The sequence below is a fragment of the Pongo pygmaeus genome, chromosome 12, assembly GCF_028885625.2.
Source record: "Pongo pygmaeus isolate AG05252 chromosome 12, NHGRI_mPonPyg2-v2.0_pri, whole genome shotgun sequence".
Lineage (NCBI taxonomy): Eukaryota > Metazoa > Chordata > Mammalia > Primates > Hominidae > Pongo > Pongo pygmaeus.
Window position 1 is genome coordinate 27,048,470 of NC_072385.2, and position 27,954 is coordinate 27,076,423.

The 27,954-nt window shown below is 52.3% G+C and overlaps 3 protein-coding genes and 1 long non-coding RNA gene across 9 annotated transcripts in view; 2 read left to right on the forward strand and 2 right to left on the reverse strand.

The window, feature by feature from the left end:
* Window positions 1–3,668, forward strand: part of CNNM4 (cyclin and CBS domain divalent metal cation transport mediator 4) — a 48,923-nt gene extending 45,255 nt beyond the window's left edge. For both annotated transcript variants that reach the window (XM_063648468.1, XM_054475903.2), the window contains 2 exons: window positions 359–540; window positions 1,115–3,668. In XM_063648468.1, the coding sequence (XP_063504538.1) occupies window positions 359–540; window positions 1,115–1,312 (380 nt within the window). In that variant the 3' untranslated portion in view covers window positions 1,313–3,668. The remainder of the gene's footprint in view (window positions 1–358; window positions 541–1,114) is intronic.
* On the reverse strand, window positions 2,047–8,030 carry LOC134737772 (uncharacterized). 2 transcript variants are annotated; one of them, XR_010123021.1, is made up of 2 exons: window positions 6,803–8,030; window positions 2,047–4,284 (listed from the first exon to the last, which is right to left on the reverse strand). It is a non-coding gene; the product is annotated as an uncharacterized LOC134737772 (long non-coding RNA). The 2 variants fall into 2 exon arrangements; XR_010123020.1 differs by lacking the exon at window positions 6,803–8,030 and adding an exon at window positions 4,792–6,357.
* On the forward strand, window positions 8,030–27,140 carry CNNM3 (cyclin and CBS domain divalent metal cation transport mediator 3). Of its 4 annotated transcripts, XR_008500668.2 has the most exons (10): window positions 8,030–9,287; window positions 16,809–16,952; window positions 18,580–18,729; window positions 19,464–19,633; window positions 19,832–19,928; window positions 20,301–20,434; window positions 20,732–20,870; window positions 22,285–22,383; window positions 23,746–23,845; window positions 24,330–27,140. XR_008500668.2 is itself a non-coding variant. In XM_054475904.2 (9 exons), exons 1-9 carry the CDS (start codon window positions 8,063–8,065, stop codon window positions 24,392–24,394), a joined length of 2,223 nt encoding a protein of 740 aa, XP_054331879.1. In that variant the 5' UTR covers window positions 8,030–8,062; the 3' UTR covers window positions 24,395–27,140. The 4 variants fall into 4 exon arrangements, 2 of the variants coding, with proteins under 2 accessions (XP_054331879.1, XP_054331880.1); XR_008500669.2 differs by lacking the exon at window positions 22,285–22,383; XM_054475904.2 differs by lacking the exon at window positions 23,746–23,845.
* ANKRD23 (ankyrin repeat domain 23) overlaps window positions 22,375–27,954 on the reverse strand; it is a 30,538-nt gene continuing 24,958 nt past the window's right edge. Inside the window, exon 10 of the mRNA XM_063648472.1 lies at window positions 22,375–23,206. Within this exon, the coding sequence (XP_063504542.1) occupies window positions 23,072–23,206 (135 nt within the window). The 3' untranslated portion in view covers window positions 22,375–23,071. The remainder of the gene's footprint in view (window positions 23,207–27,954) is intronic.

Here is a 27,954-nt window from a genome sequence, read left to right on the forward strand (position 1 = left end):
AGTTTGCCTGTCCTGCTAAGATGATCATTGTGTTGCCCTTGACTGATTGGTTGTTGTGGGAGAGATTTTGTAGCTATAAACTTTCTGAGTCTGTGGTTTTTATTTTCTGTTTGGTTGATTTGTTTTGGTAGACTTTTTAGTACTTGTTGCACAATAGTTCTAAACAAACTAATTCATTTGTTTTAACGAAGTCAGACCTTATGCAGCCAGACCTTCTACATGCTTCTGTTTGTCCCTAAGAATGACTTCCTGTTCCTGGGTGGGGTGTCCCTGGGCTTCCATGGGATGAGGTGGGACATGAGGGTGAGAGTGGGCATCAGAGTGGCCTCTGGCATGACAACCTCTGCTCTCCCTGCAGACCGTTCCCCAGCCCACCCCACCCCACTCAGCCGCTCAGCCTCCCTCAGTTACCCAGACCGCACAGACGTCTCGACTGCATCAACCTTGGCAGGCAGCAGCAACCAGTTCGGCAGCTCTGTCCTGGGCCAGTACATCTCTGACTTCAGCGTCCGGGCACTCGTGGACTTGCAGTACATCAAGGTGAGTGCCTCACCGCCCTGTCTGGGCAGGGCCATCTTCTGCTCAGGAATCAGCTACTTCTTTCATCCACCAAACCCAGCATGGTGGGCCCAAACCCGAGATGCCTTTTTCTTCTGGAGATAGGGTCTTGCTCTGTCGTCCAGGCTGGAATGCAGTGGTGTGATCATAGCCCACTTCAGCCTTGAACTCTTGGGCTCAAGGATTCCTCCCACCTCAGCCTCCTGAGTAGCTGGGACTACAGGTGTGCATGTGGCTTCGGGTTGTTTTTTTTCCCCTTATAGAGATGGGGTCTCACTGTGTTGCCTGGGTTGGCTTGAGACTCCTGGGCTCAAGCGATCTGCCTGCCTCAGCCTCCCGAAGTGCTGGGATTACAGGTGTGAGCCACCGTGCCCAGCCCTGAGATGCTTTCTTCTCTTGTTCGTGCACCTTGTTCTTTGTAAGGGCTTCCAGAGACCCTGACTGGTCATGTTCTCTCTCAACTCACAGCCTCAATCCTGGCCCTGTTTCTCCAGGCCTGGTGATAGGGTCTGCCTCCCAGCCCCTCTCTCCATGAACTCATCCCTTCCTCATGCAGATCACTCGGCAGCAGTACCAGAACGGGCTGCTGGCCTCGCGCATGGAGAACAGCCCTCAGTTTCCCATAGATGGGTGTACCACCCACATGGAGAACTTGGCCGAGAAGTCTGAGCTGCCCGTGGTGGACGAGACCACAACTCTTCTCAACGAGCGTAACTCCTTGCTGCACAAAGCCTCCCACGAGAATGCCATCTGACAGGAGGGCCCGGGGCCCCCCGCCCACCCTGCGGGGGCCTCCCCAGTGGGCCCACATGAAGAGAGGGAACCTATTAGTCCAGAAAGGATGCAGATAGATAGCCTGTCTGACTGAACAGCCAGATGGCCCCCAGCCTATGGGGGATCTGGCCTCTGCCAGGGACCTCTGAGTAGCTCTGAGGTGGCACTGTCCAGCCCTGGATAGGTGGGGCAGTGGGCCAGCTACTGTAAGCAAAGGCTGTTTTTTACAGAGAGAATTTCTAAACTAGGCTCATCGCTCTTTTTTTAAATATCATTTTGGGAAGGGAAGACAGGGTTAAGGAACTTTATTTAAAAAAAATTTTTTTTCCTAAAAACTATAAAAGAGGAAGGGTTTCTTGTCCCGGGAAGCAATGGACATAATCTGCTCCCAGCCATGGCCTTCCAGCTTATGTCCCTGATTCAGGGAGCTCTCCCTTCCTCCTCCTCCTCCTCCTCCTCCTCCTCCGGAGGTGGGATCCCAGAGCCTGCCAGTGGAGGCTTATCTCTTGGGAGGAAGATAGCTCTTCACAGAAGCAAAGAACAAAATGGCATGGAGATCAGCTGCCTGGGTACCTGCACTGTAGCTTATCTGACAATGCTGAGGCCAAGAGCTCCTGGGTAGCTGTGATCAGGGACATGATAATCTGAGCTATGGAGAGGAGCACATCTGCTGTCAACTGCTGTACCCAGAAATCTCCTAGAACTCTGCCGACAGCCTCTCCTGGTGAGTCGGGACTCAGCTGAGGACACATCCCTGCCTCCCATCTGGCCCTTTGGACAACTGGCCCTTTGTGACAGGGCTGACTCAAGCGTTAGGCAGGGTCTCAGGCCTTTGATTGCTCACCCCTGCTCCCCAGGCCCTGCCCTCACTTTTACCAAAGGTTCCCCCTCGGCGGGAGGGCATCTATGTTGGAGGTGATTTGTCTGGGTTCTTCCTTTTTGTTCCAGAAGGAACTGTCAGTCATCAGCATCTGCATTGTTAGCAGTCAGTACCACCTCTGCCCCACAATGAGAGTCAAGGCTGACTTGTTGACTGAAGCCTTTTTCCCAGACCCCTTATTTCGAATCCCCAAGCTTCAGTCCCTCTTGGGGGTGGAGACGAGGACATGTGGGAAACCACGGAAGCAGGTTCTTTATGTCCTTTCCTCTGTGGCTGGCAAGGCTCACCTGGCCTTATCCACCCACTTATAGAACCTCAGGAGAGAAGGGGTCCTCCTAAAGGCATGCAGCTTGCAACCCCGCTTTCTCACACGTGTGATCCTAGCATGAGAGGTCATCCTGCCCTTGCTGAAGTTAGTAGTACTGTACTAAGAGCTCTGCCCTCATGTGAATTCCTGCCCTGGCGCCTCTTCCCTGGGGCTGAATCAGGCCCTGCTGCAAAACTCCAGACTTCCCAGAGTTGGGGAGGCTGTGGGACCAAGGTCCACGTTGGTCCTTCCGCTGGGTGCAGCAGGAGCTGGGTCCCGAGAGCCTGGCAGGTGAAACTCTGCAGGCCTTCCGCCTGAGTATTATTTATTCACTCCTTTCCTCACCCCAAGTGCCCTGCTCTCCAGGTGCCTAGAGAATCCTAACTCTTAGGACCAGGGATTGTCTTGCACCAAGTTTGCCTACCCCTGGCCAGTCTGAGGTCTCCTAGCCATAGAACTGACTCCTGGAAGCCTGGAGAGGTGGTGACACCCATGGGTTCTCAACTGTAAGGAAAAAAGACACCAGACTTTTGTTCCCTATTGGAGGAAAGCCCTTAGTCTTGTACAGGAGCAGCTTGCTCCCAAGTCCTTTTGGAAGCTGGCAGAGCTATATTCCTGACAGCCCTGACTGCCAGGCGGAGCAAAAGACATTGGTGGGGGTATGTGAAGCAAAAGGGGCAGGTGCACACACCTCCACAGTGACCTCTGTGCACACGGTTACCACCAACTGGCTGGCCCTCCTCCTCTTCCCTGGCCCACTGATCATCCCTTCTCACAGAGGGTCATCATTATTCCCAAATATTGTTGGTCTGATGACTTCTCTTCCCAGTGCAATTTTTCACTTCCTATTTCAACCTCTGGTTCCTGGGATGAGCCATACCCTGGAACTGGCCCACCCACTGTGTCTTCCATGTGAGGGAGAACTTTGCAAATGGCATCCAAATGGGTAGGCAGGTGACAGCCGCCGTATTTATTTTGCATATTTTAATTTGTATATTTTTGTGATTTATTTTGGCGTTATGAGTTTGACTCTCGGGGAGTTTTGTTGTTATGACTCTTGTGTCTTTTGTCACAAAACAATGATAATATTTGCTAAACGATATATGGAATTTATTTTTGATTGGTAATAAAAAATCAAATATGTATAAATCCTGGTGAGTCTACAACTTGCCTGTTTGTTCTGTCAGTATTCAGTATGTTGTCGAGATAAAAATGGCTGTGGCTGGCCGTCTCTTGTGATGGGGCTAGGGGCAATAAAGGATTCTAGGACCATTCAGCAGTGAAATGCAATCAGAAATGGAATTTCTAAATATAGTCAAGGCTGTCGTCACAGGAGTGAGAGGGACGTGGCTGCTGGCAGACATACAGGACAGATGTGCTCAGCTGCCATAAGCATGAGTCCTGTGAAACAGATCCCGTAGGGCCCTTGGCTTGTGAGCACTGGAAGAGCAGTGGGCTTCAGCAAATTGCCCCTCCTCCCTACCCATGGGACTGAAAGTAGCTTGATCCAAAAGTATGAGTAATATTGTTTTATAACATGCAGCTGCCTTTTCGTCCACACCTACAGGCTAGTGGTTTCAAAGTTGAAGTGTTCATCCGTTGAAGAAACTGAGTTACGTCACTATACCCACTCTCGAAGTTGCAGCTCTGCAGGGGACTCCCATGGTGCTGTATAGGTGCTGCAGGCTGGCTTGTGCGATTGAGTGTGCTGAGGCCGGGGGCTCCAAGCATGCGAAGTTCAATGGAGTAGACAAACTGGGGGCATCTAGGTAGGCAACAAAGAAAAGAGGATATTCCAGATAAAAGAGGTACACATGCCAACGTTTGTGTCTAGGGCAAGATTTGTAAATTATCTTCATCTATCTGTTCCACACGTTTAAGCCCCTATCGCATGCCAGGTCCTACCAAGCCCTCTGTGAATTTAGTGAAGAACCTTCCCACCACCCCAAGGGGGACAGTCACACACAGCTTTTCCATTTGCAGTCTCCCTGACCTGGGACACAACTCCTAAGTCTTGGTGAGGCTCACCCCTTATTTCATTTAAGCCTCAGTTCAAATGCCATCTCCTTGAGAAGGCTTCCGATTAGCCCATCTCAATCAGCATCACCCCAGCATCTGTCTCTTTATCTTGCCTTTTTCCCTCCATAGCTCTTACTACCAGATATTGGAATATAGACTTGGGTATTTTCTATCGTCCTTGTGCTAGAATCTAGCCTCACAAGGGTAGGGACTTAATTTTATTCCCACTACAGTCCCAACACTAGAACAGTACCTGGTACATTGCAGGGACTCAATGCAGGAAATACTTGTTGAATGAATAAATGAATACATGTTACAACAGGGGATGTACTGGATGATATGGGGAGAGCACATAGCTCCAATAACCTTGAGCCAACCTAGTCAAGAGGGTCAAGGAAGATCACTCGGAGGGAGCAGCATATGAGCTAAGGCTTGAGAGATAAGCAGGAATTAGCAAGGGGGTTTAAAACTCAAGAATAAATACTTAGATATAACATGGAAATGTCTTGATCCAAAAGACCAGTAAGGAAAACGGCCCAGGGAGGGCCAACAATGGTCTGAAGGTCAAGTGGCTGTGTCTCCATTGATGCTAACCAGGGGTGGGGTAAAGAATGGCACAGCCACAGGAGAAGCTGGTCAAGGACTGTTGAGGCCTCTACTGCAAACAGGAAACCACTCCAGGAGCAGCTTTGCGTGCCCCATACTGGATTTTTTTGTATCTTTGGGTACTGACAATTTAAATGACCACTTATGTTTTCCAAGTTTGATCCAATTGTTCTTCCACCTGAAGCTTTACTCCCAGAAAGTTAGTTATAGGTTGTTTTCCGAGGAAGCCTGAGACAAGGAAAAAGTAACATGTTAAAGGTGAGAGCTCCCTCTGTAAGTCCGTGGGGAGTTTTTCCTGGATTGCCTCTGGAACTGTTTTTGTTAATGACGTTTCAGGCACATGACTCATTTCAAGCGTGTCATCCACTCTATTTCAATGTCAGTATTTTATCTTGACTTGGAGACAGAAGTGAGAACTAAAGGAGCTGAATCTATTGTAATGTTTGCACTTTTTTTTTCTTCAGAGGCATGATGTTCCAGTGGAAAGGCCCAGTAATGTCTTTATTGCTTCTGCTGGCGGCTTACTCTGTAATCTGCAAAAGTAAGGTAAACTCAAAGGGCACAGAACATCATCTGGATAATAAAAAACACGGAGATGCCCCATTGGCCTAGTCACAGCTCTTGAGTTTACAATGCAGAAGAGACACTATTACCATCTTTTAAAAATACACTATTACCTTTTTTTTTTTTTTGAGACGGAGTCTCGCTCTGTCACCCAGGCTGGAGTGCAGTGGCACGATCTTGGCTCACTGCAACCTCCGCCTCCCGGGTTCAAGCGATTCTCCTGTCTCAGCCTCCTCAGTAGCTGGGACTACAGGCGCCCGCCACCACGCCCGGCTAGTATTTTGTATTTTTAATAGAGACGGGGTTTCACCGTGTTAGCCAGGATGGTCTCCATCTTCTGACCTCGTGATGTGCCCGCCTTGGCCTCCCAAACTGCTGGGATTACAGGCATGAGCCACCGTGCCGGGCCACTATTACCATTTTTTTTTTTTTTTTGAGACATAATCTCGCTCTGTCGCCCAGGCTGGAGTGCAGTGGCGTGGTCTCAGCTCACTGCAAGCTCCACCTCCCGGGTTCACACCATTCTCTTGCCTCAGCCTCCCGTGTAGCTGAGACTACAGGCGCACGCCACCACACCTGGCTAATTTTTTATATTTTTAGTACAGACGGGGTTTCACCATGTTAGTTCGGATGGTCTCGATCTCCTGACCTCGTGATCCGCCCGCCTCTGCCTCCCAAAGTGCTGGAATTACAGGCGTGAGCCACTGCGCCCGGCCCACTATTACCATCTTTTAAAAAGTTTTTTACAGGCCGGGCGCTGTGGCTCACGCTTGTAATCCCAGCACTTTGGGAGGCCGAGGCGAGTGGATCACGAGGTCAGGAGACCGATCGAAACCCCGTCTCTACTAAAAATACAAAAAAATTAGCCGGGCGTGGTGGCGGGCGCCTGTAGTCCCAGCTACTCGGAGAGGCTGAGGCAGGAGAATGGCGTGAACCCGGGAGGCCGAGCTTGCAGTGAGCCGAGACTGCGCCACTGCACCCCAGCCTGGGTGACAGAGGGAGACTCCGTCTCAAACAAAAAAAAAAAAAGTTTTTTACAAAGCCTTTTCCTTTGGTCATTCACCAGCAGCTTACTCATTTTTTTTGCACATTACCTTCCACACAAGTTTTACTTTGTGGCCACAATGTGCGCACTTTTTTTGATTGTTACTTTAATGACATAGCAAATTGTTTCTATAGAGTCTTTATAAAGGTCATTTCAAATGACGTGCAGTAAGTCAAAGTCTTCTTGTGCTAGGAAATTTGAAAAAACAAAAGTGTAGAGAAAAATACAAAAATTACTGAATCTGAACATCTATAGAGAAGTGTTGTTAGCAGCTGGTCTATTTCCTTCCAATCACATACAGATCATATCTAATGGGTAAAGAATATTCCATACTGTCAACAGACCACACTGTCTTCTAAAATCGCTTCAGCAGTGAGGATCCTCTGGAATAGATCTTGTTAATCCTGAGGAATTATTCTCCCAGCGGTGAGCTATGAGAAATGGAATCACCAGATGTAATAATTCCTGACAGAACTGCCCGTCTCCTTGTGTGGCCGAGATGCTGACCTAGGTGTCAGGCTGGTCGCGCCGGAACCCAGCACCCATGCTGAGTCTTTCTGAGCTCCACTCTGCTCCTGTAAGATATTAACCACCTGAGGTAGCTGTCCAGATTCAAGGCGGTAGTGATTTTGTGTGTCTGTGTATTTATCACGGTGTCCGCGGCGGGAACGCAGGGGCTGTGTCCGACGTCCCCAGACCTCTAGTAGGGTACGGCGCGATGAACATCTTCCATAAACCGTAAATCTCCGGGCGCTCAGTCACTGGTTCTTATTTCAGCCCTCTTAGCCCCATAGGTCGGCGCGCTGAAAACCTTTCTGGTAGCTGGGGCCTCTCCTAAGAAAAAGGCACATGTCTCGCACATTTAAGTCTGGTCTGCAACTTCAGGCGCGCCAGCACCCGAGGTTCTTCCGAGCGGCCGCTCCGCTCCCAAGCCAGGAACTTCCCAGAGCATTGGCCCGGCCTCCGGGCGCCGGGGACAGCCTCGGGAGGAGTGGGACTCTGGGCGCCGCGCACGGGCCGAGGACAGCCGGGCTTGGGAGGCCCTGCCCACCGCCCCGCGTCCTCCTGGCCACTGCCACCCAGCGCATCCGGAGCCGCGGCAGACCCGGGGAGGCCCAGAGCCCCACGCCCCCGGCCCGCCCCTGGCCGCCGCTTGTTTACTCCCCGGCGCAGCCTAGTCCGACCCTGGGGCCCGCCCCCGCCCACCGCCTATTGGCCGAGGAGGCGCGAAGAGCCGTAACGATTGGCCCGGGGAGGCGCGGGGCGAGCGGGGTAGGCTGCGCGAGAGGCCGAGAGGGGGCAGCAGGCGATGGCGGCGGCGGCAGCTGCGGCTGGTCGGTTAGGCTGGTTGTTCGCTGCGCTCTGCCTGGGCAACGCCGCGGGGGAGGCCGCGCCGGGCCCGCGAGTGCTGGGCTTCTGCCTGGAGGAGGATGGAGGGGCGGGCGCGGGGTGGGTACGCGGAGGGGCGGCACGGGACACGCCGGACGCCACCTTCCTCCTGCGCCTCTTCGGCCCGGGCTTCGCCAACAGCTCTTGGTCCTGGGTGGCCCCCGAGGGGGCGGGCTGCCGGGAGGAGGTGGCGGCCCCCGCGGGCGAGTGGCGCGCGCTGCTGCGCTTGCGCCTGCGGGCCGAAGCCGTGCGCCCGCACTCGGCGCTGCTGGCGGTGCGCGTGGAGCCGGGTGGCGGGGCGGCCGAGGAGGCGGCGCCGCCCTGGGCTCTGGGCTTGGGGGCGGCCGGGCTGCTGGCGCTGGCAGCGCTGGCGCGGGGCCTGCAGCTGAGCGCGCTGGCGCTGGCGCCTGCCGAGGTGCAGGTGCTGCGCGAGAGCGGCTCGGAGGCGGAGCGTGCGGCGGCGCGGCGTTTGGAGCCCGCGCGGCGCTGGGCCGGCTGCGCCTTGGGCGCGCTGCTGCTGCTGGCCAGCCTGGCGCAGGCGGCGCTGGCGGTGCTGCTGTACCGCGCGGCCGGCCAGCGTGCGGTGCCCGCCGTGTTGGGCAGCGCGGGGCTCGTGTTCCTGGTGGGAGAGGTGGTGCCGGCCGCCGTGAGCGGGCGCTGGACGCTGGCGCTGGCGCCGCGCGCGCTGGGTCTCAGCCGCCTGGCCGTTCTGCTCACTCTGCCGGTGGCGCTGCCCGTGGGGCAGCTGCTGGAGCTGGCGGCGCGGCCCGGGCGGCTGCGGGAGCGGGTGCTGGAGCTGGCGCGCGGCGGCGGCGACCCCTACAGCGATCTCAGCAAGGGCGTGCTGCGCTGCCGGACCGTGGAGGACGTGCTCACGCCCCTCGAAGACTGCTTCATGCTGGACGCCAGCACCGTGCTGGACTTCGGCGTCCTGGCCAGCATCATGCAGAGCGGCCACACGCGCATCCCCGTGTACGAGGAGGAGCGCTCCAACATCGTGGACATGCTGTACCTCAAGGACTTGGCCTTCGTGGATCCCGAAGACTGCACGCCGCTCAGCACCATCACTCGTTTCTACAACCATCCGCTCCACTTCGTCTTCAACGACACCAAGCTGGATGCTGTCCTGGAGGAGTTCAAGCGAGGTAACGGCCCGGGCATGGTGCAGGGGACGCCCGTGCGAGTGCCCTCTCCCTGAAAAGGGGTGGAGAGTTATGGAAGCCTTCAGGAAAGGGTCCCACCCCCGTGGAGAGCAGTGAGACCTTTAAGGTACCTTTTCAAGACGGTATTGGCCTTGCAGCTTGGAATGACCTTTTGAAATACTTAAAGGCCATCGATCAGAGTGGGAGGAATCCTTTAGACAGCGAACACTTTAACCCCGGCGTCAGGATAGCCCCCCCCCCCCACCCATTTGCAGGGAGGGGTATGTCCGCTTGTCCTCTAATCCCCCAGCTCTTTCCCTCTCCCAGAGTGTTTCTGTGTGCTTGGCTTTGTAGCAGGTCCAAATTTTTGGATAGAAACTAGAAGAACATAGAAAAGAAGGTAGTCTCCAGGTATCTGGGACATTGTTGTCTGCACACATGTAATATCAAATTGACTGGACCTGTAATGTTTCCTTCAGAGCATTCTTAAGGTCCCTGGCCTTACTGCAGATAAGGGTATTTAGGTGTCAATCCCTTATCTGCAGTAAAGCCAGGGAAACTTACACTTTGCTTTCACCAAAAGTAACTCCATTTATGTTGACTTAGTCTCCCTTTCTCCCGGCTCTGTCGCGCAGGCTGGAGTGCAGTGGCCGATCTCAGCTCACTGCAACCTTCGCCTCCCAGGTTCAAGCAGTTCTCCTGCCTCAGCCTTCGAGTAGCTGGGACTACAGATGCACCCCACCATTCTGGGCTAATTTTTGTATTTTTAGTAAAGACGGGATTTCACCACGTTGACCAAGCTGGTCTTGAACTCCTGACCAGGTGATCTACTTGCCTCGCTCTCCCAGAGTGCTGGGATTGCAGGCGTGAGCCACTGTGCCCGGCCTTTTTTTTTTTTTTTGCTTTTTAATCTTCTGTTTTTAAAAATTTTATGTAGAAACAGGGTCTCACTATTTTGCCCAGCCTGGTCTCGAACTCCTGACCTCAAGTGATCCTCCCACCTTGGTCTCCCAAAGTGTTGGGATTACAGGCGTGAGCCACCACACCCAGCCTCACCTCTTCTTTTCTAGCCCTGAGGTCTCAAGTTCTCCCGTAACTCCACATTTTCATCCCTCCCTTCACTGTTTTAGCTGAGCAGTTCGGAGGTTGAAGGTAAAACCAGTACCTTCCAGATGTGAAGGTGTGGTTTCTTCTGCAATCCTCTCCAGCATCATCCTTAGTGGTGCTCCCCAGAGTTTGGTGCTCAGACCCTGGTCAACAGCCATGCTTCTCACACCTGCACTCCTGTAGGGTGAGGGTGGGAGCACCCCAGGGTGCTGGATGGGCTTGACCCTAAAGGCTGCCGGCTGTAAGGCCAAGAAGTGGCAAAGCCCCCTGGTATTTGTGGCAGGATGTCTCTGGCACCGTCTGTCGAGAGCCCCTGGCCTGTCGGTGCAGGAAGCCAGGCTTTGTGGTAATGACTGCTACTCCTGACTGAGCACTGCCGTGTGCCAGGAGCCGATGGGCACTTTCTGTGTAATCTCGTCTGTCATTCCTTGCAGGAGGCTTGGGTGCTAAGTTACTGTTACTACTGTAGCTCAGGAATGGGTGGGAGGCTTGGGTGGGCAGCTCTAACTATTAGACTCTTGGGTGCTCCTGGCTGTGTCCCTAGAACATGGCCATGCCACCCTGCCCTGGGGAGGGAGCCTGGGTTTGGGTCCAGACAGAGCCTTGCAGTGGTAAGTACTCCATCTGGGCTGCCGGAGCCCCTGAGGCAGGGGTGGTTCTCCTGGTGTGGTGGCCAACAGGGCAACCCTGGAATCAGCGGAGTAGGTTCCATCCTGCCCTTGCCTGCTCCCAGGCCCTGGAAGGCTGCTCAGCCTCTTGTAGTGCAAGGTCCTCTGCTGTTAGTGATAAGAGTGGGTAAACGGACCTGCTGGGGGAGACTCATCAAGCACTTTGGCCAGTGCCTGGCATGCATGTGCCGTGTGCTTGGCGTTAGCAGGTGGTTCTTACTCCAGGACAGGCTCTGCTGGTAGGTGAGCTGTTTGCCAATCCAGGAGCAAGGCGTCAACCTGGAATTGCAGATTTCCGTTCTTCTAGGCAGGTCACCAGACTTCCTTTTTTTTAGGGAAAATGTGGAAGACTGTAGCTGTCCTTTTGGTGTTCAAAGCACTCACGTTTCTAGATTCTTTAAGAAAAAGCTCACTCTGGTGTCTGGCTTCAGCCGGCTGCTGCTTTCAACAGTTGAGCAGTCACCAAGCAGAGATTTGGAGCAGCGGAAATGGAAGGGTTGTCCTGTTCAGAACTAAAGGCAACTTCTGTAGTTGGTCATGATGCTCAGGATGTGGTTGGTGAAAGTGGTCTTTCATTTTCCAAATCGCTAGTGTCAGGATCTTCGCTTTCATGGTCTTGTCTTTCAGATGCGATGGATGAGCTTGGTCCAGGGTGGCTGGGGATTCCACTTGGGGAAGAATAAAAAATGTTCATGTTCATTGGGAAGGAGCCCAGAGGCAGGATGTCCCCTGGGGGGGGGTGGCTTATGTGCTGTGTAAGGAACTTGGACTTGATCACCAGGGCCGTGAGTATCAAGCAGCAGTATCAGTTATTTTTACAGATCAGTAACAATTGTAGACACCAGCACAGGGAGACCAGCAGTGTGAGGGATCCAGGTGAGAGGGGATGATAACCTGAACAAGGTTCATGGCAGGCCTGGAGAGGAGCCCCAAGAGGGCAGCAGAGGTGGAATTGGGAAGATGGGTATCTGGCAGTGGGGCTGTGCAACAAGGAGGAGCAGCTGAGGATAAGCCCAGATTTCTGGCTGTGTGGTGGCGGTGCACCTTCACTAAGGGCCGGGCGTGGGGAGCAGGTTTTGGCCATTGAATTTGTGTCTGTGCAGCGTCCCAAGACGCAAACTCCTAGCAGGCCGTTGATGTGAAATGCAAGTGGGAGGCAGAATAGGAGTGTCTCTCAAGTCATGGGAGGGAGGCAGAGAGCCTCAGCCTCCCAGGAGCACAGGTGTGTCAGGGGCAAGGGAAGCCCAGGAGAAGCTGGCCAGGAGGAGGCAAGACCAAGGAAGGAGGAGACCCCGAGATGTGGAACGTCCTGGAAGCTAAGGGAAGAGACCACTTTCCCAGGGAAGGTGAGTGACAGGAGAGGAGGCCAGCAAACGGGATGCCGTTGACCTTTGCAACAGCAGATTTGGTGCCACGGCAAGGGAGCCATTTGGGGAATGAATGAGGTGTGGAAAGGTACGAGAACCAATGTAGACAGCCCTCCACAGAGCGTGACTGCAGAGAGCAGTGACTGGCAGAGGACGTGGGACAGGGGAGGAGGCCTTCTGCTGTTTGGTTTTAAGATGGGCGAGTCCAGCAGGTTCAGATTGAAATGCAGGTTGAAATGTAGCTAGGAAGGAAATTAGAGAGGCCAGGGTCCAGGCTGCTCCTGTTCTGGGCTGGGTGGCCTCCAGGCAGGTCACAAGCAGCCCGATGCAGGAGGATTTGGGGATGAGTGCCTCTGCTTGAAACAGACCTTTCTAAAAGCTGCATGACAGCACACTGAAACGGATCCCCTTGGAAGACAGTGGCGGAGGTTTTTGGAACCTGGAGGTTAAATGGGGAGCTCTTTAATCCCGCTTGACTTCCCCTCTCCTGTGGTGAGTGAGGGCCATTCGTGGGCAGACTGGCCATGTCTTTCTGGTGACATCCCAGAACTTTTTTCTCTGCTTCTCTAGTTCAGTGCAGTCCTTTGGCAAATATCTTTGTTTTTTCCGTGTTAAAGTCCTTTTTGTCCTTCCTCACCTTCTTAGGCATTCCTCCGCTTAGGAACAAAGGGCATATTGCAGTCTTTGTGGCGCGTGAGGTTTTTAAAATCGATTCCCTTCCCATCTCTCTGCCAAGCTAATGAGCCTGTGAATTTCGTGGAGCTGGAGTCCCTGCCATCTTGGCAGCTTTCATTCCAGGTTTTGTTTCTTTTGCTGTGTCTGCTAGGGAACTTTGTAGTCTGGGGGCGAGGTAACCTCCCCAGCAAGGCGCCCCTCAATCAGTGCCAACTTGAGATGATGTGCTGATTATTTTGTGCAGACGTCACCAGGAAGAGTGAGTGCTTTGGAGCCGTAGTAAATAACTTGGACAGCTGCTCCTTGACTTACAAATGGAGTTATGTCCTGATAAACCCATTGTAAGTTGAAAATACCTTAAGTCAAAAATGTGTTTGATACATCTAACCTACCAAACCAAATAGTTCAGCCTGTCCCACCTTAAACACGCTCAGAACACTTACTTTAGCCTGCAGTTGGGCAAAGTCATGTAATACAAAACTGTTTTAAAATAAAGTGTTGAATATCTCATGTAATTTATTGACTGCTGTACTGAAAGTGAAAACAGAACGGTTATATGTGTTTGAAGTATGGTTTCTACTGAATGCATATTGCTTTTGAACCATCAAATTTGAAAAATTGTAATTTGACCCATTGTTAAGTCAGGGACCTTAATGTACAAAAGAATATTATTATTATTATTATTATTATTTTTTTTTTTTTTTTGAGATGGAGTCTTGCTCTGTCGCCAGGCTGGAGTGCAGTGGCACAATCTCGGCTCACTGCAACCTCTGCTTCCCAGGTTCAAGTGATTCTCCTGCCTCAGCCTCCTGAGTAGCTGGGACTACAGGCGTGCACCACCACGCCCAGCTAACTTTTTTGTGTTTTTAGGAGAGACGGGGTTTCACAGTGTTGGCCAGGATAGTCTTGATCTCTTGACCTTATGATCCGCCCGTCTCGGCCTCCCAAAGTGCTGGGATTACAGGTGTGAGCCACTGCGCCTGGCCAAGAACATTATTATTATTATTTTTGAGACAGAGTCTTGGCTCTGTCACCTGGGTTGGAGTGCAGTGATGTGATCGTGGCTCACTGTAGCCTCTACCTCCTGGGCTCAAGCGATACTCCCACCTCAGAGTAAGCTGGGGCCACAGGTGAGCACCACCATGCCCAGCTAATTTTTAATTTTATGTAGAGATTGGGGTCTCCCTATGTTGCCCAGGCTGGTCTCAAACTCCTGGCCTCAAGCGATCCTCCCAGCTCAGCTTCCGAAAGAGATAGGATTACAGGTGTTCGCCACAGTGCCTGGCCGCAGTCTCTGCTTTAAAGGAACCCAGCTCTGGTTTCCTGTCTGCTGGGAGCCAGATGATTGCCATGATGCGGAAAAGAGTCTGACCAGCTCCAACAGCGGTGAGGAGCGTCAGCACACTACTTTTGTCTTTCTCACAGTATTCATTCATTCACCGAGGTGCTTTAGGAAACAGAAGAGAGAAGGTAGAGGAACTTACCCTCCAACTTCCAACTGTTATTAACATCATAGAAATTGGGCATTATGAAAGGGTACTTTGGCATTCAAATAATTGGGGTACCCTGGAGCCTGCTAACTAAAATTAAACTTGAAGCTTTTCCAGGGCTTTCTGCCTGACGTTGGCAAGACACACTGTCAGCTGCTCGTGGCTCCGTGGTGCTGGCCTGTGGGCAGGCATCAGCGTGAGTGGTTCCACTCTGGTGGCTCAGCAGATGAGAGGTGACCTTGAGTCCCTCCAGCTGCTCTTGCTCTGTCCCCCTGCTGTCATCTTTGGCTGCCATCTAGACCCCTCAGACATTCTTCTTGGGATTCAGTCACACGACCACTGTTCCAGGAGATCTTCCAGGGCCTGCTTTCTTCTGTTCGTGATAGAATCATCCCAGTGTGGCAGGCCATGGAGAATTGTGTGCCTTGTTCTAGAGAAGTTTGAAAGCAAAGGAGTGAGTCCCTTTCTGTAGGAAACCTGCCAAAGGGGCTGGCTTCCTGGGAGAAGGGAGCCGAGATGAGGCCTCTCTGCGCTGAGGTGGCCATTTAGATCCTGGGCTTTGGTGCTGGAATCCAAGACATTAACCAAAACCACATGTTGCGCTTGGCCTTCCTGGCCTGGCCTGACAGGTTTGTACTCTGGTGGGGCAGCCGTGGCCCACGTAGAGATGGCACCCAGCACAAGCACTGAGGGTTAGAAGGTGTCTAGAAATGCGGTTCAGCAGGACTGAGTGGCAATCTCCAGGGGCCCTAGCTTTCCTCCCGGAAAGCGGGGAGACGATTCATGTGGCCATTTCCAGCTTTTTGTCCAGGACAATGCAAGCATCCTGGAGAACTGTGCTTTATTTAATCACAGCAACACGAACTTGACTGTTTGATTTCCCAAAAGAGTCTTGAAGCAGGTACCCCCTCACAGGCAGGATTAGGCCAGTTTCCCCTCAGCGTTTCCACTAGTGACAAACGAGGGCCTGGTTGAATGAGTTGCTCCCATCCCCGTGTCCTGGACCTGTGCCGCCCAGGCCGGCAGCCCCCCTCCACCTGGGGCTGTGCTACCTAAAGGTGGAGTCTGAGTTGAGATGTGCTGTGAGCATAAAACACACCAGATTCAGAGTGCAAAATAGACAAAATGTCTATGACTATTTTTTGTATTGATTACGTATTGAAATGCTATTTTGACTATATTAGGTTACTTACAATATATTATTAAACTTAATTTTATGTGTTTCTTTTGACTTTTTTAATGCAGCTATTCAGATTTTAAATTACTTAGGTGGCTTGCATTCTGTTTTCTTCAGATGGGTCTAAAGTAGTGTGGATGAAAAGCACTTATCTGACACATAGTAAATTCCTGAAGCCTCCCCAGCATTCCCCAGCACTCTAAGACTTGGGCTTTTTTCCAAGCTTACATTCCCTCACTAAGCAAACAAACCAAATAGGAAGCTAACCTGAGAAAGACATATAGGGTAAGGTGGAAAATCTCAGCCTGGTGCTCCTTCTCCCTGCACAGCTTGGCTCCTGAGTGGCCACAGCTACCACTCATCTCATCTGCTGGCTGACAGCCCCTAATGGGCAGCTTTAAGAATTAGGAAAACCAAAAGATAGACACACACACAGTCTATCTGTCTATCTTTCTATCTCTTTCTAATTTCTATCATAAAGAAGGACAAGAAGCCGTTCACATTTATGTAGGATGGACAGCATATATATTTACTGTAAAAAAAAAAAAAAAAAAAAAGACTTAGGAAAACCTCCCAAGGACAGTCAGGCTGGGTGGCCCCACTCGGCTGCCCCGTGTGGACTGTCCCGGGAGAGCCTGTGTTTCCAGAGTCAGTGCCCTGGTTAGCCTGCATATGCAGGCTGGCTGCTGCGTGAGGCATTTGTGTTCTCCACTGGATGCATCCTTGTCTAAATTGCATCCATGGCATGGAGGTGCACGGACCTGGAGCTGGATCCCAGCTCTGCCACCTCTGCCTGGGGGGCCTTGTGCAGATGAGCATGAGCCCAGTGCTTCATTTTCAACCTGTGTGAAAATAAGGCCAGTTCTCATAATCATGCTGGGAGTCTTAAGTAAAAACCTAGAAAAGAGTCTGGCTCTGTGCCTGGCACGTTGTAGGAATGTGAACGTTAGCCGTGTCCTTTTGGTGGGCCTGTACCAGGTGAGATGAATCAAACTGGGAGGCACCCAGCAAGCTGTTCCATGAGTGTCCTCCCCCCACAGGGAAGTCCCACCTGGCCATCGTGCAGAAGGTGAACAACGAGGGTGAAGGCGACCCCTTCTACGAGGTCCTGGGCCTGGTCACCCTGGAGGACGTGATCGAGGAGATCATCAGGTCCGAGATCCTGGACGAGTCTGAAGACTACCGTGAGTCCAGACTCTTGGCAGTTCTGTCTCCGTTGGGCCCGCACACTTCCCCAGGTGTATGTTGCGTCAAAGGCCAGTGGGCCTCTGTGCTGCTGGAACCCAGCAAGATCCAGGCCCCCTTCTGAGCCCTGCATGGGCGCTGGCAGGGAGCCCCCTTGCAGGAGGGCTTACGCCTGCACCTCCAGACAAGCATGGTTGCCTGTGCCAGCGGTGGCCTTGCAATCCCAGGGCTCACCTGGGGCTCCATTAGCAGCAGTCCTATTAGTTTCCTCCATTACTGAGAGAGCTCTGCCCTTCATGGGCCTTTCCCAGTCTCCTATCTCCCTAGGTGCTTTTGTTTTTGCAGGTTCTTTTGTACATTACAGAAATGTCCCCTGAAAGAACCCATTGTTTGCCATGAAGGAAGTCTTCCCGGCTGGATGCAGTAGCTCACGCCTGTAATCCCAGCTCTTTGGGAGGCCCAGGCAGGCGGATCATGAGGTCGGGAGTTCGAGACCAGCCTGGCCAATATGGTGGAACTCCATCTCTGCTAAAAATACAAACATTAGCTGGGTGTGGTGGTGCGCGCCTGTAGTCCCACATACTCAGGAGGCTGAGGCAGAAGAATCGCTTGAACCTAGGAGGCAGAGGTTGCAGTGAGTTGAGATCGCGCCACTGCGCTCCAGCCTGAGAGACTGGGGGTGGTGGAAATAAGTCTTCCCAAAGCAGCTGATCCTGGGCCCTTGATTGCATGGTAAAAGTGTCCGCCTGTTAGGATGGTGGCTGAGGACCGCAGGGCTGTACAGAGCCTGTGCGTCATGGCCGGCCCGCCTGCCCTGCATGCTTCCAGAAGTATCGCTTTACTCATGCGTCGATTTTCAAACATAGCATTTCTAGTTCCGTTCCTGAGACTGCCATAGGCATGGGGTCTCCAGGTTAATTGCTGCCCGTTTGCATTGGTAATCCTTGAATACATGCTTTGTAGTGAGAAGTTTTTCAGTGGCCAGATAGGCCTGTTATTATTATTTTTTAATTTTTTTTTTTTTTTGAGACGGTCTTGCTCTGTCATCCCGGCTGGAGTACAGTGGCGCATTCATGGCTCACTGCAGCCTCAGCTTCCCAGGCTCAAGTGTTCCTCCCACCTCAGCCTCCTGAGCAGTTGGGACTACAGGCGCATGCCACCACCCCTGTCTAATTATTTTATTTTTTTGTAAAGACATGGTCTCTCTATGTTGCCTAGGCTGGTGTTGAACTTCTGGCCTTAAGTGATCCTCCCGCCTCAGCCTCCTAAAGTGCTGGGGTTACAGGTGTGAATCACTACATCTGGCCTAAATTTTAAAAAGTTTTTAGTCTACATTCAGTGACCTATCAGGGATGCTTGTTATTTTATAAAAGCTGCTTTGTTATCATATCAGCATTCTCTTCAGCCAGCTCCAAGGCAGATAGCCACCCCTCTCTCTGTGTGGTTGGGGTGGGAGCAGGCCCCGTGGAGGGAGCGGTGCTGAGGACACGTCCCTGGGGCTCTGATGCTGTTCCATCGAGGACCCCCTGGCCTCAGGAGGAAGTAGCAGGCGACGCGGCCCCTTAGTGTGGTCGTGTTGGCTGACAGGTGGCTGATGTCTGAGCGCGCCCTCTTCTTCCATCTTAGGAGACACCGTGGTGAAGAGGAAGCCTGCTTCTCTGATGGCCCCTCTGATGCGGAAGGAGGAGTTCTCCTTGTTCAAGGTGTCTGATGATGAATATAAAGTAAAAATCTCGCCTCAGCTGCTCTTGGCCACCCAGCGCTTCCTGTCCCGAGGTGAGGCGGGAGGGTGGTCCATGCCCCCTGCTCTCCTCACCGTTCTGTGGGCCAGGAGGCCGCCCAGGGCCAACACTGACTCTGCTCCCCACTCCTAGCAGGCGGGTGCGTCTTGAGGACTTCTGTGTTCTCTGCAGCCCTGCCAGCATCTCGGGTCATGGGAGAGACAGCTCCTCTCTGCCAGATGACCAAGAGCAGGGCCAGGCCAGTGCCACGCCTGGTGCACCACAGCCAGGGGGCCTCAGCTCTCAGTTGGGCGGGTGTGGGGAGCCCTGCCCAGTTCTTTTTTTTTTTTTTTTTTTTTAAGATAGGGTCTCGCTCTGTCACCCAGGCTGGAGTGGTGCAGTGGCACGATGTTGGCTCACTGCACCCTCCGCCTCCTGGGTTCAAGCGATTCTCCTGCCTCAGCCTCCCAAGTAGCTGGGATTACAGGCGTGTATCACCACGCCCAGCTAATTTTTGTATTTTTAGTATCTTGGCCAGGCTGGTCTCGAACTCCTGACTGCAGGTGATCCACCTGCCTCAGCCTCCCAAAGTGTTGGCATTACAGGCATGAGCCGCCGCACCTGGCCCCTGTCCAGTTCTCTTGTGTTGCGGTGTTAGGGGCAGCTGCTCACAGGCCACCTGGGAGAGTCCTGGTGGGCACAACAACTTTAAATTGCCTACAGTGTTGGGTGTGGTTCCACCGCCACTAGGCCCCAGTGGACACTGTCCCTTTTTTCCACCACGTGCAGAAGTGGATGTATTCAGCCCGCTGCGCATCTCTGAGAAGGTCCTGCTGCACCTGCTGAAGCATCCCAGCGTCAACCAGGAAGTGAGGTTTGACGAGAGCAACCGCCTGGCCACACACCACTACCTGTACCAGCGCAGCCAGCCCGTGGATTACTTCATTCTCATCCTGCAGGTAGCTGTGGGTCCCAGGCCTGGAGTCCCTCCTGCTTCCTCAGGCCAGGGAAGGGTCTAGGAGAAGAGGGGAGCAGGGGCATGTGGATATGCACCCTCCCGCCCCAAACAGTTGAGGTGGTGGGTTTCTCTTTCCGCTGTCTTCTGACGGGAAGGGTCATCTGGCCGCATCTGTTTCTCTCCTTGCCACTCCTCCCAGGGCAGGGTTGAAGTGGAGATCGGGAAGGAGGGTCTGAAGTTCGAGAATGGGGCCTTCACGTACTATGGAGTGTCGGCCCTGACTGTGCCATCCTCGGGTAAGCCACGGCCCTGCTGGTGCTGAGGGCCAGGGTGGAGGCTGCAGAGCCTGTCCCCCATCATCGCTTGGGCTCTCAGTGCCCCTCCTCACCTCTCCTTCCGCCTGAGCCCACCACCCCACAAGGTGGTGTGGCCCCTGGGCTTCCAGGAGGGAGGGCAGCATTCTTCATCGCTCAACTTTGTGGCCCACTCCAGCCCTGAAAAACCTCTCCCAGCTGTGTTTGTCCTCCTCTCCCAGCTTCCCATGCACATCACCTCTCCAGAGTGATTGGTGGGGTGGGTCTTCGAAACTGTACAGTTGTCCCCACCAGGGGCGGGCGCTCCCAGCTGCCAGCACTGGCTTCTGCCATCACTGATTGTTCCTTTGATAGTTCACCAGTCCCCGGTGTCCTCGCTCCAGCCCATCCGCCATGACCTGCAGCCCGACCCAGGTGACGGCACGCGTTCATCTGCGTATTGTCCCGACTACACCGTGAGGGCGCTCTCTGACCTGCAGCTCATCAAGGTGACTGCCTGGGCTGCTCGTGGGTGCTGGCTTTAGCCGACTTTGTGTCACAGGTGGCTAGACCAGCTGGTCTGAGACTGCCCAGAGCAAGGCCTTCCACTCATCCTGAGGGACACAGACCTTTGCACCCAGTTTCCATGCGAGGTCTTAAAAACACTGGACTCAGTTGCTCTTCTCTGCCCTTAACTAGCTTAAAGTTGTGCCTCTGTCCTCTTCTGGCATGATGTGACCTTTCCTGCCTACCTTCTGCGTCTCGCTTCACCAATTGGGTCTTCCAGTAACGCTGTCATCCTCCAGGTTACGCGGCTGCAGTACCTCAACGCACTCCTGGCTACCCGAGCCCAGAACCTGCCACAGTCCCCTGAGAACACTGACCTGCAGGTTATTCCAGGCAGCCAGACCAGGCTCCTTGGTGAGAAGACCACCACAGCGGCAGGTGAGTGCCGAGGTGGTGTCTGGACCTGAGGGCCGTGAGCTCACACACACAGACTTGCACTCTCGCCGCCGCCCCCCCCGCCGCCCTCTGTCTTTTTTCTCTCTTTTCTCCCCATCCTTTTCCCTTCTTGCCATATATATATATGTGTGTATATATATATATATATTTTTTTTTTTTGAGATGGAGTCTTGCTCTGCTGCTCTGTTGCCCAGGCTGGAGTACAATGGTGTGATCTCGGCTCACTGCAACCTCCAGCTCCTGGGTTCAAGCAATTCTCCTGTCTCAGACTCCTGAGTAGCTGGGATGACAGGCGCCCACCGCCATGCCTGGCCAATTTTTGTATTTTTAGTAGAGATGGGGTTTCACCACGTTGACCAGGCTGGTCTTGAACCACGTTGACCAGGCTGGTCTTGAACTCCTGACCTCAGATGATCCGCCTGCCTCAGCTTCCCAAAGTGCTGGGATTACAGGCGTGAGCCACTGTGCCCAACCCCCTTCTTGCTTTTTTTTTTTTTTTTTTAATTCTTCATTATTCAACTTGAACTTCTTGCTGTCTTTAATAGCATGGATGACACCAAACTATAGACTAACTGGTATTTAGAGTAGAGTATAGTAAGTCGGTATTTCTCTCAAGGACCTTTTAGAATGGATTGACTTAATCAGATAATTGTTGGGAAGTGGGAATAAGTTTTAGTTCAGACACTCTTTTGGCCATTTAAGATTACGTTTAGGTCACTTGGAGTCAGCAGTGGCCCTGGCTTAGAGGGTATGTGGCTGGCAGACACCATCCTAGACACTAGAAGGGCATTTGTGAAGAGTTTGGTCAGTTCATACTAATATTTAAGCGTGGCCCATCCAGTGCTCCACTGTGAGCAGGAAGATTGTGTTGGAAGAAATTTTGCAAATGGAACTAAAGGTTGTGGGATATGGAACCCCATCCCCGCACTGCAAGGAGGGAGGTGAAAGAGTCTGAAGTGTAGGCTGTGGGTAGGAGTGGTGAAGGGTTTCTTGTTCTTGTTTTTCAAGAAGAGACTTTAATTCTGATTGCGTTCCTAAGGTTGGGGTCAGAGATATGCCTGAACTTGAGATTCCTGGAAGAGCTGGTGGGGCTTCCAGAGAGGCTGTGGAGGGAGCTGCAGGCTTGCTTCCTCCCACCCCCACCTGCCCAGCTGTTATCAGCGCTTCCTCTGCCAGGCACTGCGCTAGAAGCTTCCATGTCTAACTCTGCTAACCTCCCTGTGGCCAGAGGGGTGCTAGCTGTTCTGCCTGTTCTACAGGGCAGGAATGAGAGCCAGAGAGGAGGCCCAGGGACTCTGACCTGCTTCCTGTAGGCCTCCCGTGGAGCCGCTCTGGCTACTCATACCCACACTTGAGAGCACAAACATGTTTTTCTAATAGTCCTTTCTGAATTGAGGTGACATGCAGGTGCGAGAGACAGAAATCCCACCCTGGGCCACGTGGATGCTTCAGCCCCTGTGGGCTCCAGATCTGGGTGTTGGCAAAAAGGCAGCAGGTGAGGGTCGTGCTGCTTAAGTCTTGGATCTGGGGATGGGTTGCATGTCTTTCTAAAGAGATCTCTCTAAGGATGGTGCGGCCCTTTTTTTTTAAGAGATAAGGTCTTGCCATGGTGCCCAGGCTGGCCTCATACTCTGGGCTCAAGTGATCCTCCTGCCTCAGCCTCCAAAGTACCTGGACGAGTAGCTAGTGCCGCACCTTTTAGGGTTGTTGAAGCTTCTGTGCTTACCCACTGTGATGGTTTCTTATTATATGGGGTGCCCCTTCTACAGAAGTTCACATTGTCACATTACACTGGGGTCTCAGGGGCCAAGGTGTTGTGTTTTCAAAATGTGAGCCTTTTGCTTTTGGTTTTCCCACATGTGAGCCTTTTTCTGGCTCACTGCTACTCAGACTGCACATGTTGTATTGAAGATACAGACCCAATCCCAGAATAATGCTCTTCCCGTCGTTGCACACCCAGAGATTTTTAAACAGTCATCACTGGGCCATCCTGTAAGAGAACAGTTTATAGTGGCTTTGTGGGTCATTTCCTCTTTGTAATGGGTTATTATTCTCTAGACACAATGTTGGTTATTTTCACCGAAGTACAACCTGACGGTTGCTCCAGTGAGGCTGGCCTGCCATCTTTCTGTTTCTTGCGTGAACTCGGGTTGTCCTGGGTTTTGTCCCGTGAGCTTGGCACTTCACTGTCTGGAGGAGCAGAGGGCCGCTGCACACCTGGAGATTTTGGTGGGGCATTGCTTAAATCGTGCAGATGAGAGCCAGTTTCTGGAGACCTTGGCACTAGACTCCCAGCAGAGAAGTGCCTTTTTTGAGACCTGGAAGACACAATAATTTTAAATTGCCTTCAGCGGGAGTTGGCAAATAGTGGTGCAAGGGCCACATCTGGCTAGCAGCCTATTTTTGAGAATGTAGCTTTTATGAGAACCCACACATCTGTTTGTGGATTGCTATGGCTGTCTTTGAGTTACAGCAGTGGAGCTGAGTAGCTGTAACAGAGACCATATGACCTACAAAAACTAAAAATATTGGTCCTTTACAGAAAAAGTTGTCTGACCCCTGGCCTACCATTTCAAATCCTGGGTAGGTCCTCCACGTCAGTTCTTCATGGAACTGTATTGCCGAGGGAAAGGCAGTCCCCACACTGTGCAGCCCTCCATGCTGTGCTCCTGGCTTCCTCTGCCATCCTGAGCCGCAGGCTGTGGGGCAGCGCAGCGCCAGCACTGCGGCTGCCGGCTCTCCCTCAGCTTCCCCTGCCCGGGGCACCGGCCCTCTCCATGGTGCTGCCCGGAGCTGAAAGGCACAGCCATTTCTGCTCAATAGCTTCTCCTCTTCTTTCTCTCTCTGCTCTCTTTAGCCTTCCCAGTAGACCTTTCCCTCTTTGGCACAGTTGGAAACTGCAGTTGATAAATGACTGTGGACTAGTGCGCGTTTTTTGTTTTCAGAGCACACCCAAGGTAAATATCTTCCCTCTCCCTGCCCCTTCACTTCCCTTTCCTGGCCCTTCAGCTGAGGGAGGAGCAGCGCCCACGGCTCCCCAGGCTGGGGGGCATTTTTCTCCAGGGGTGCGGGGTGGGCGCTCCCTTCCATCCTTCTGGCAGACAGGAGGGGTCATGAGACTCCTCCACTGTGGAAAATGGTGCTTCCTTCCAGCACAGGGCGCTGTATTGTCCCGGGAAGGTGCCTCTTGTTCAGCATAATGACCTGGGACCCCCGGGGCCAGAAATCCACAGCCCCAGCTTCCCCCATCTCCCAGGGAAGGCATCTGTTGGCTGACCATCTGCTAACCAGTCGCTCCTGTTTCTGCTCTGATACCTCCCAAGGCATCCCGAAGCCCCTGTCTTAGCTGCCCCTTCCTGTCCCACAGAGGATTTGGCACTTGGTTTTGACAGGACCCTTTACCAGCTTTGATGTTAATTCTCCTTCCCTTGTCTCCTGTAGGGTCCAGCCACAGCAGGCCCGGCGTCCCGGTGGAAGGCAGCCCTGGGCGGAACCCAGGCGTTTAACTGCTCACTAGGCAGCCCCAGATCTGGGGAACAGATGAGCACGTGGGGAGCTGGAGTGAGCTGAGCAGAAGCTTCGTGCCCGCCTGCCCCCATCCCCTCCAGGCCACGTTTTAGATGGCCCTTGTAGATGCGGGTCCTGGGTGTCCTCAGAACTAGACATCGATGCCTGGATCCTTCAGCCGGCCCTGCCCTCCTTTAGGAGACAGGAGTCACTAGGGCACAGCCCTCCAGGCCCGCGTTAGGAAGGAACAAAAGGAATGCCATCATCTCTAGTCCCCAGGGCCCAGCCTTCCCCTTCTCCCCCGAGGCAGGGACAGTGCGGCATACTCAGATTCAGACCTCTTTGGGCCAAGCCACCTTGTGAGTGCAGTTACTGCCTTTGTGTGGCCGTGACCTGTATTCGTTTGCTTTTAATTTGCCAACCTATCGCTGCTGGCAGCACTTTTTGAGCAAGCTGAGAGCACCCATTTTGGCTGGGGGTTCAAATCGATGGCCTTGTCCATGGTTTCCTTTCTGGCTTCCCTGACGGTGTCATGTTTCAGAGCATGCGCCCCAGCCTTTCCCATGTGCCAAACCAGAAGCTCCACTGCCTGTAGGCTGTCCCTGTAGCCCTGCTCCCTCCCTGGAGGCTGCTCTTCTGATTCTGAGAGCTGGCCTAGTGGTGCCGAGGGCCCCTTTCTGCTTCTCTGCCCACCTGCTGAGTTGCCACTCGCAGCGTTGTCAGTTCCTGTGTTCTGAGAAGAGGTCATGCCTGGGAGGAAGGGATCGTCATGCTGCATCGAATCCTCTCTCCGCTGTGTGGCCCCCGGGAGAGTAGCTGCCTGTTGCACCTGCTCCACACCTCCCCACAGCCGCCCTGCAGGTGCTGTGTGGCCGTGATGTGCAGAGAACAGTGAGGGAGGGTTTATGAACCAGGTGGATCCTCTTTAAAAAAAAAAATCCGTTTTTGTTATATCTCTAGAACATTTCAAGTCTTTTCCTTTTTTTCTGTTCCTAGCTATGGGGTTTTAGAAAAGTGGGAACATGAAGGCATTTGTCTTTTTCTTCTAATTTACTACATTTTCCTTCCGTAGTTCTTCAGCTGTGTGGAAACTGGGGCATCACAAGGACATAGGATCATAGATTGGGTAGGGAGGGAGGAGGATTTCTGGAACTTTTCTCAAAGGAATTTGGACCTTTATAAATGGGACTGAAGGTCAAAACAACAGTGGTATCCTTGCTTAGAAATTGTCCTCAAGGAATAAACTCAGAGCAAGCCCAGGTTGGAAACAGATGCTTTAAAATCCTCTCTCCAGAGCAGTGGTTTTTTTGTTTATTTGAGACGGAGTCTCACTCTGTCACCCAGGCTGGAGTGCAGTGGTGCGATCTTGGCTCACTGCAACCTCCACCTCCCAGGTTCAAGCCATTCTCCTGTCTCAGCCCCCTGAGTAGCTGGGATTACAGGTGCCCACCACCACACCCGGCTAATTTTTGTATTTTTAGTAGATAACGAGGTTTCACCATGTTGGCCAGGCTGATCTTGAACTCCTGACCTCAGGTGATCTGCCTGCCTTGGCCTCCCAAAGTGCTGGGATTACAGGTGTGAGCTAAGATCAGGGATTCTTAACCTTGGCTGCACACCAGAATCACCTGGCAAATTAAAAATATGTGGACCCGCCACAAATTAAATCACAGAGCTTGTGATTTAATCAGAGTCGGCATCAGAGTTTTCAATTTTTTATTTTATTTATTTATTATTATTATTTTTTGAGACAAGATCTTGCTTTGTCGCCCAGACTGGAGTGGAGTGGTGTGATCACAGCTTGCTGCAGTCTCAACCTCCCTGGTTCAGGCCATCCTGCCTCCTGAGTAGTAGGGACTACAGGTAGGCACCACCACACCCAGCTAATTCTTTTAATTTTTTTTGTAGAGAGAGGGTCTCATTATGTTGCCTGGGCTAGTCTCGAACTCCTAGGCTCAAGCGATCCTCCTGCCTCGGCCTCCCAAAGTGTTGAGATTACAGGCGTGAGCCACCGTGCCCAGATTCAGAGAAGAGTTTCATACACCTTTCACCCAGGTTCCCCTAATGTTAACATCTTACATATAACCTTGGCACATTTATCAAAACTAAAGGTGCAATCATACTATTAGCTAGAGTTTATTTGGATTTTACCATTTTTCCCAATGTCCCTTTTCTGCTGCAGCAGCCAATCCAGGATGCCATACTGCACTTAGAGCTGTTGCTTTCTTTTTTCCTAACTTTATATTTTGAAATAATTTCAGATGATATGAAGTTGTAAAGGGCCCCACACACCCTTCATCTAGTTTCCCTCCATGGTTACATCTTATATGATTGTAATGCAGTATTCCAACAAAGACTTTGACACTGGTGCAATGTGGGTGGACAATCCAAATCATTTGTCACATGTACATCTGTAACTACCACTGCAATCACGATAAAGAAGTCCCATCCCCGCAAGGATCTCCCTCCCCACCATCCCTAACTCCTGGTAACCACTAATCGTTCATCTCTTACTTTGTCATTTCAAGAATGTTGTATAAATGGGAGCATAGTGTGTAAGCATTCGGGATTGTCTTTTTTCACTCAGCATCATTCTCGGCAGATCAGGCGTTGCATGTGTCAACAGTTTGCTCCTTTTTATTGCTGAGTGGTATTCCGTGGTGTATGCATTGGCCCCCTGAAGGACACCTGGGATGTTTCCAGTTTGGGGCTATTCCAAATAAAGCTGCTACGACTATTCACGTACAGGTTTCTGTGTCAAGATTAGTTTTCGAGGAGTGTAAATGCTTGGTCATAGGGTTGTTGCGTGTTTCATTTTTTAAACCATCAAACTCTTTTTTTTTTTTTTTTTTTTTTTTTTGAGATGGAGTCTCGCTCTTTTGCCCAGGCTGGAGTGCAGTGGCGCCATCTCGGCTCACTGCAAGCTCCGCCTCCCGGGTTCACGCCATTCTGCCTCAGCCTCCCGAGTAGCTGGGACTACAGGCACCTACCACCACGCCCGGCTAATTTTTTGTATTTTTAGTAGAGACGGGGTTTCATCATGTTAGCCAGGATGGTCTCGATCTCCTGACTTTGTGATCCGCCTGCCTCAGCCTCCCAAAGTTCTGGGATTACAGGCATGAGCCACTGCGCCTGGCCACAAACTGTCAAACTCATGTTCTCACCAGCAACCTAGGATGATCAGCTTCCCTGAATCCTCCACAGCATTTAGTGGTGTCATGTTTTTACTTCAGCCGTTCTGACAGGTGTGCTGTGATGCCTCACGGTGGTTTTTCATTTGCGTTTCCCAGTGGTGGACACCTGTGTTTCGCTTCAGTGGAATATCCCTGTCTTTCACCCATTTTCTGATTGGATTGTTTTTTCGGTTGAGTTTTGAGAGTTCTTTGAGATTCCTTTATGGGATTTTTGGTTTGCACTGGTCTGTAGCTTATCTTTTCACCCCTACCCCTCACTTTTTTTTTTTTTTTTTTTTTTCCCTGAGAAAGAGTCTCACTTTGTCACCCACGGTGGAGTGCAGTGGCACAATCTTGGCTCACTGTATACTTGACTCCTGGACTCA

What these genes read in the sequence shown, in the direction of transcription:
- CNNM3 (XM_054475904.2), top strand. Translation starts at nt 8,063, where the DNA reads ATGGCGGCGGCGGCAGCTGCGGCTGGTCGGTTAGGCTGGTTGTTCGCT. An exon ending in CCTGGAGGAGTTCAAGCGAG is followed by an intron (nt 9,288 to 16,808) that starts GTAACGGCCCGG and finishes CTCCCCCCACAG; the next exon opens with GGAAGTCCCACCTGGCCATC. An exon ending in CTGACCTGCAGCTCATCAAG is followed by an intron (nt 20,435 to 20,731) that starts GTGACTGCCTGG and finishes GTCATCCTCCAG; the next exon opens with GTTACGCGGCTGCAGTACCT.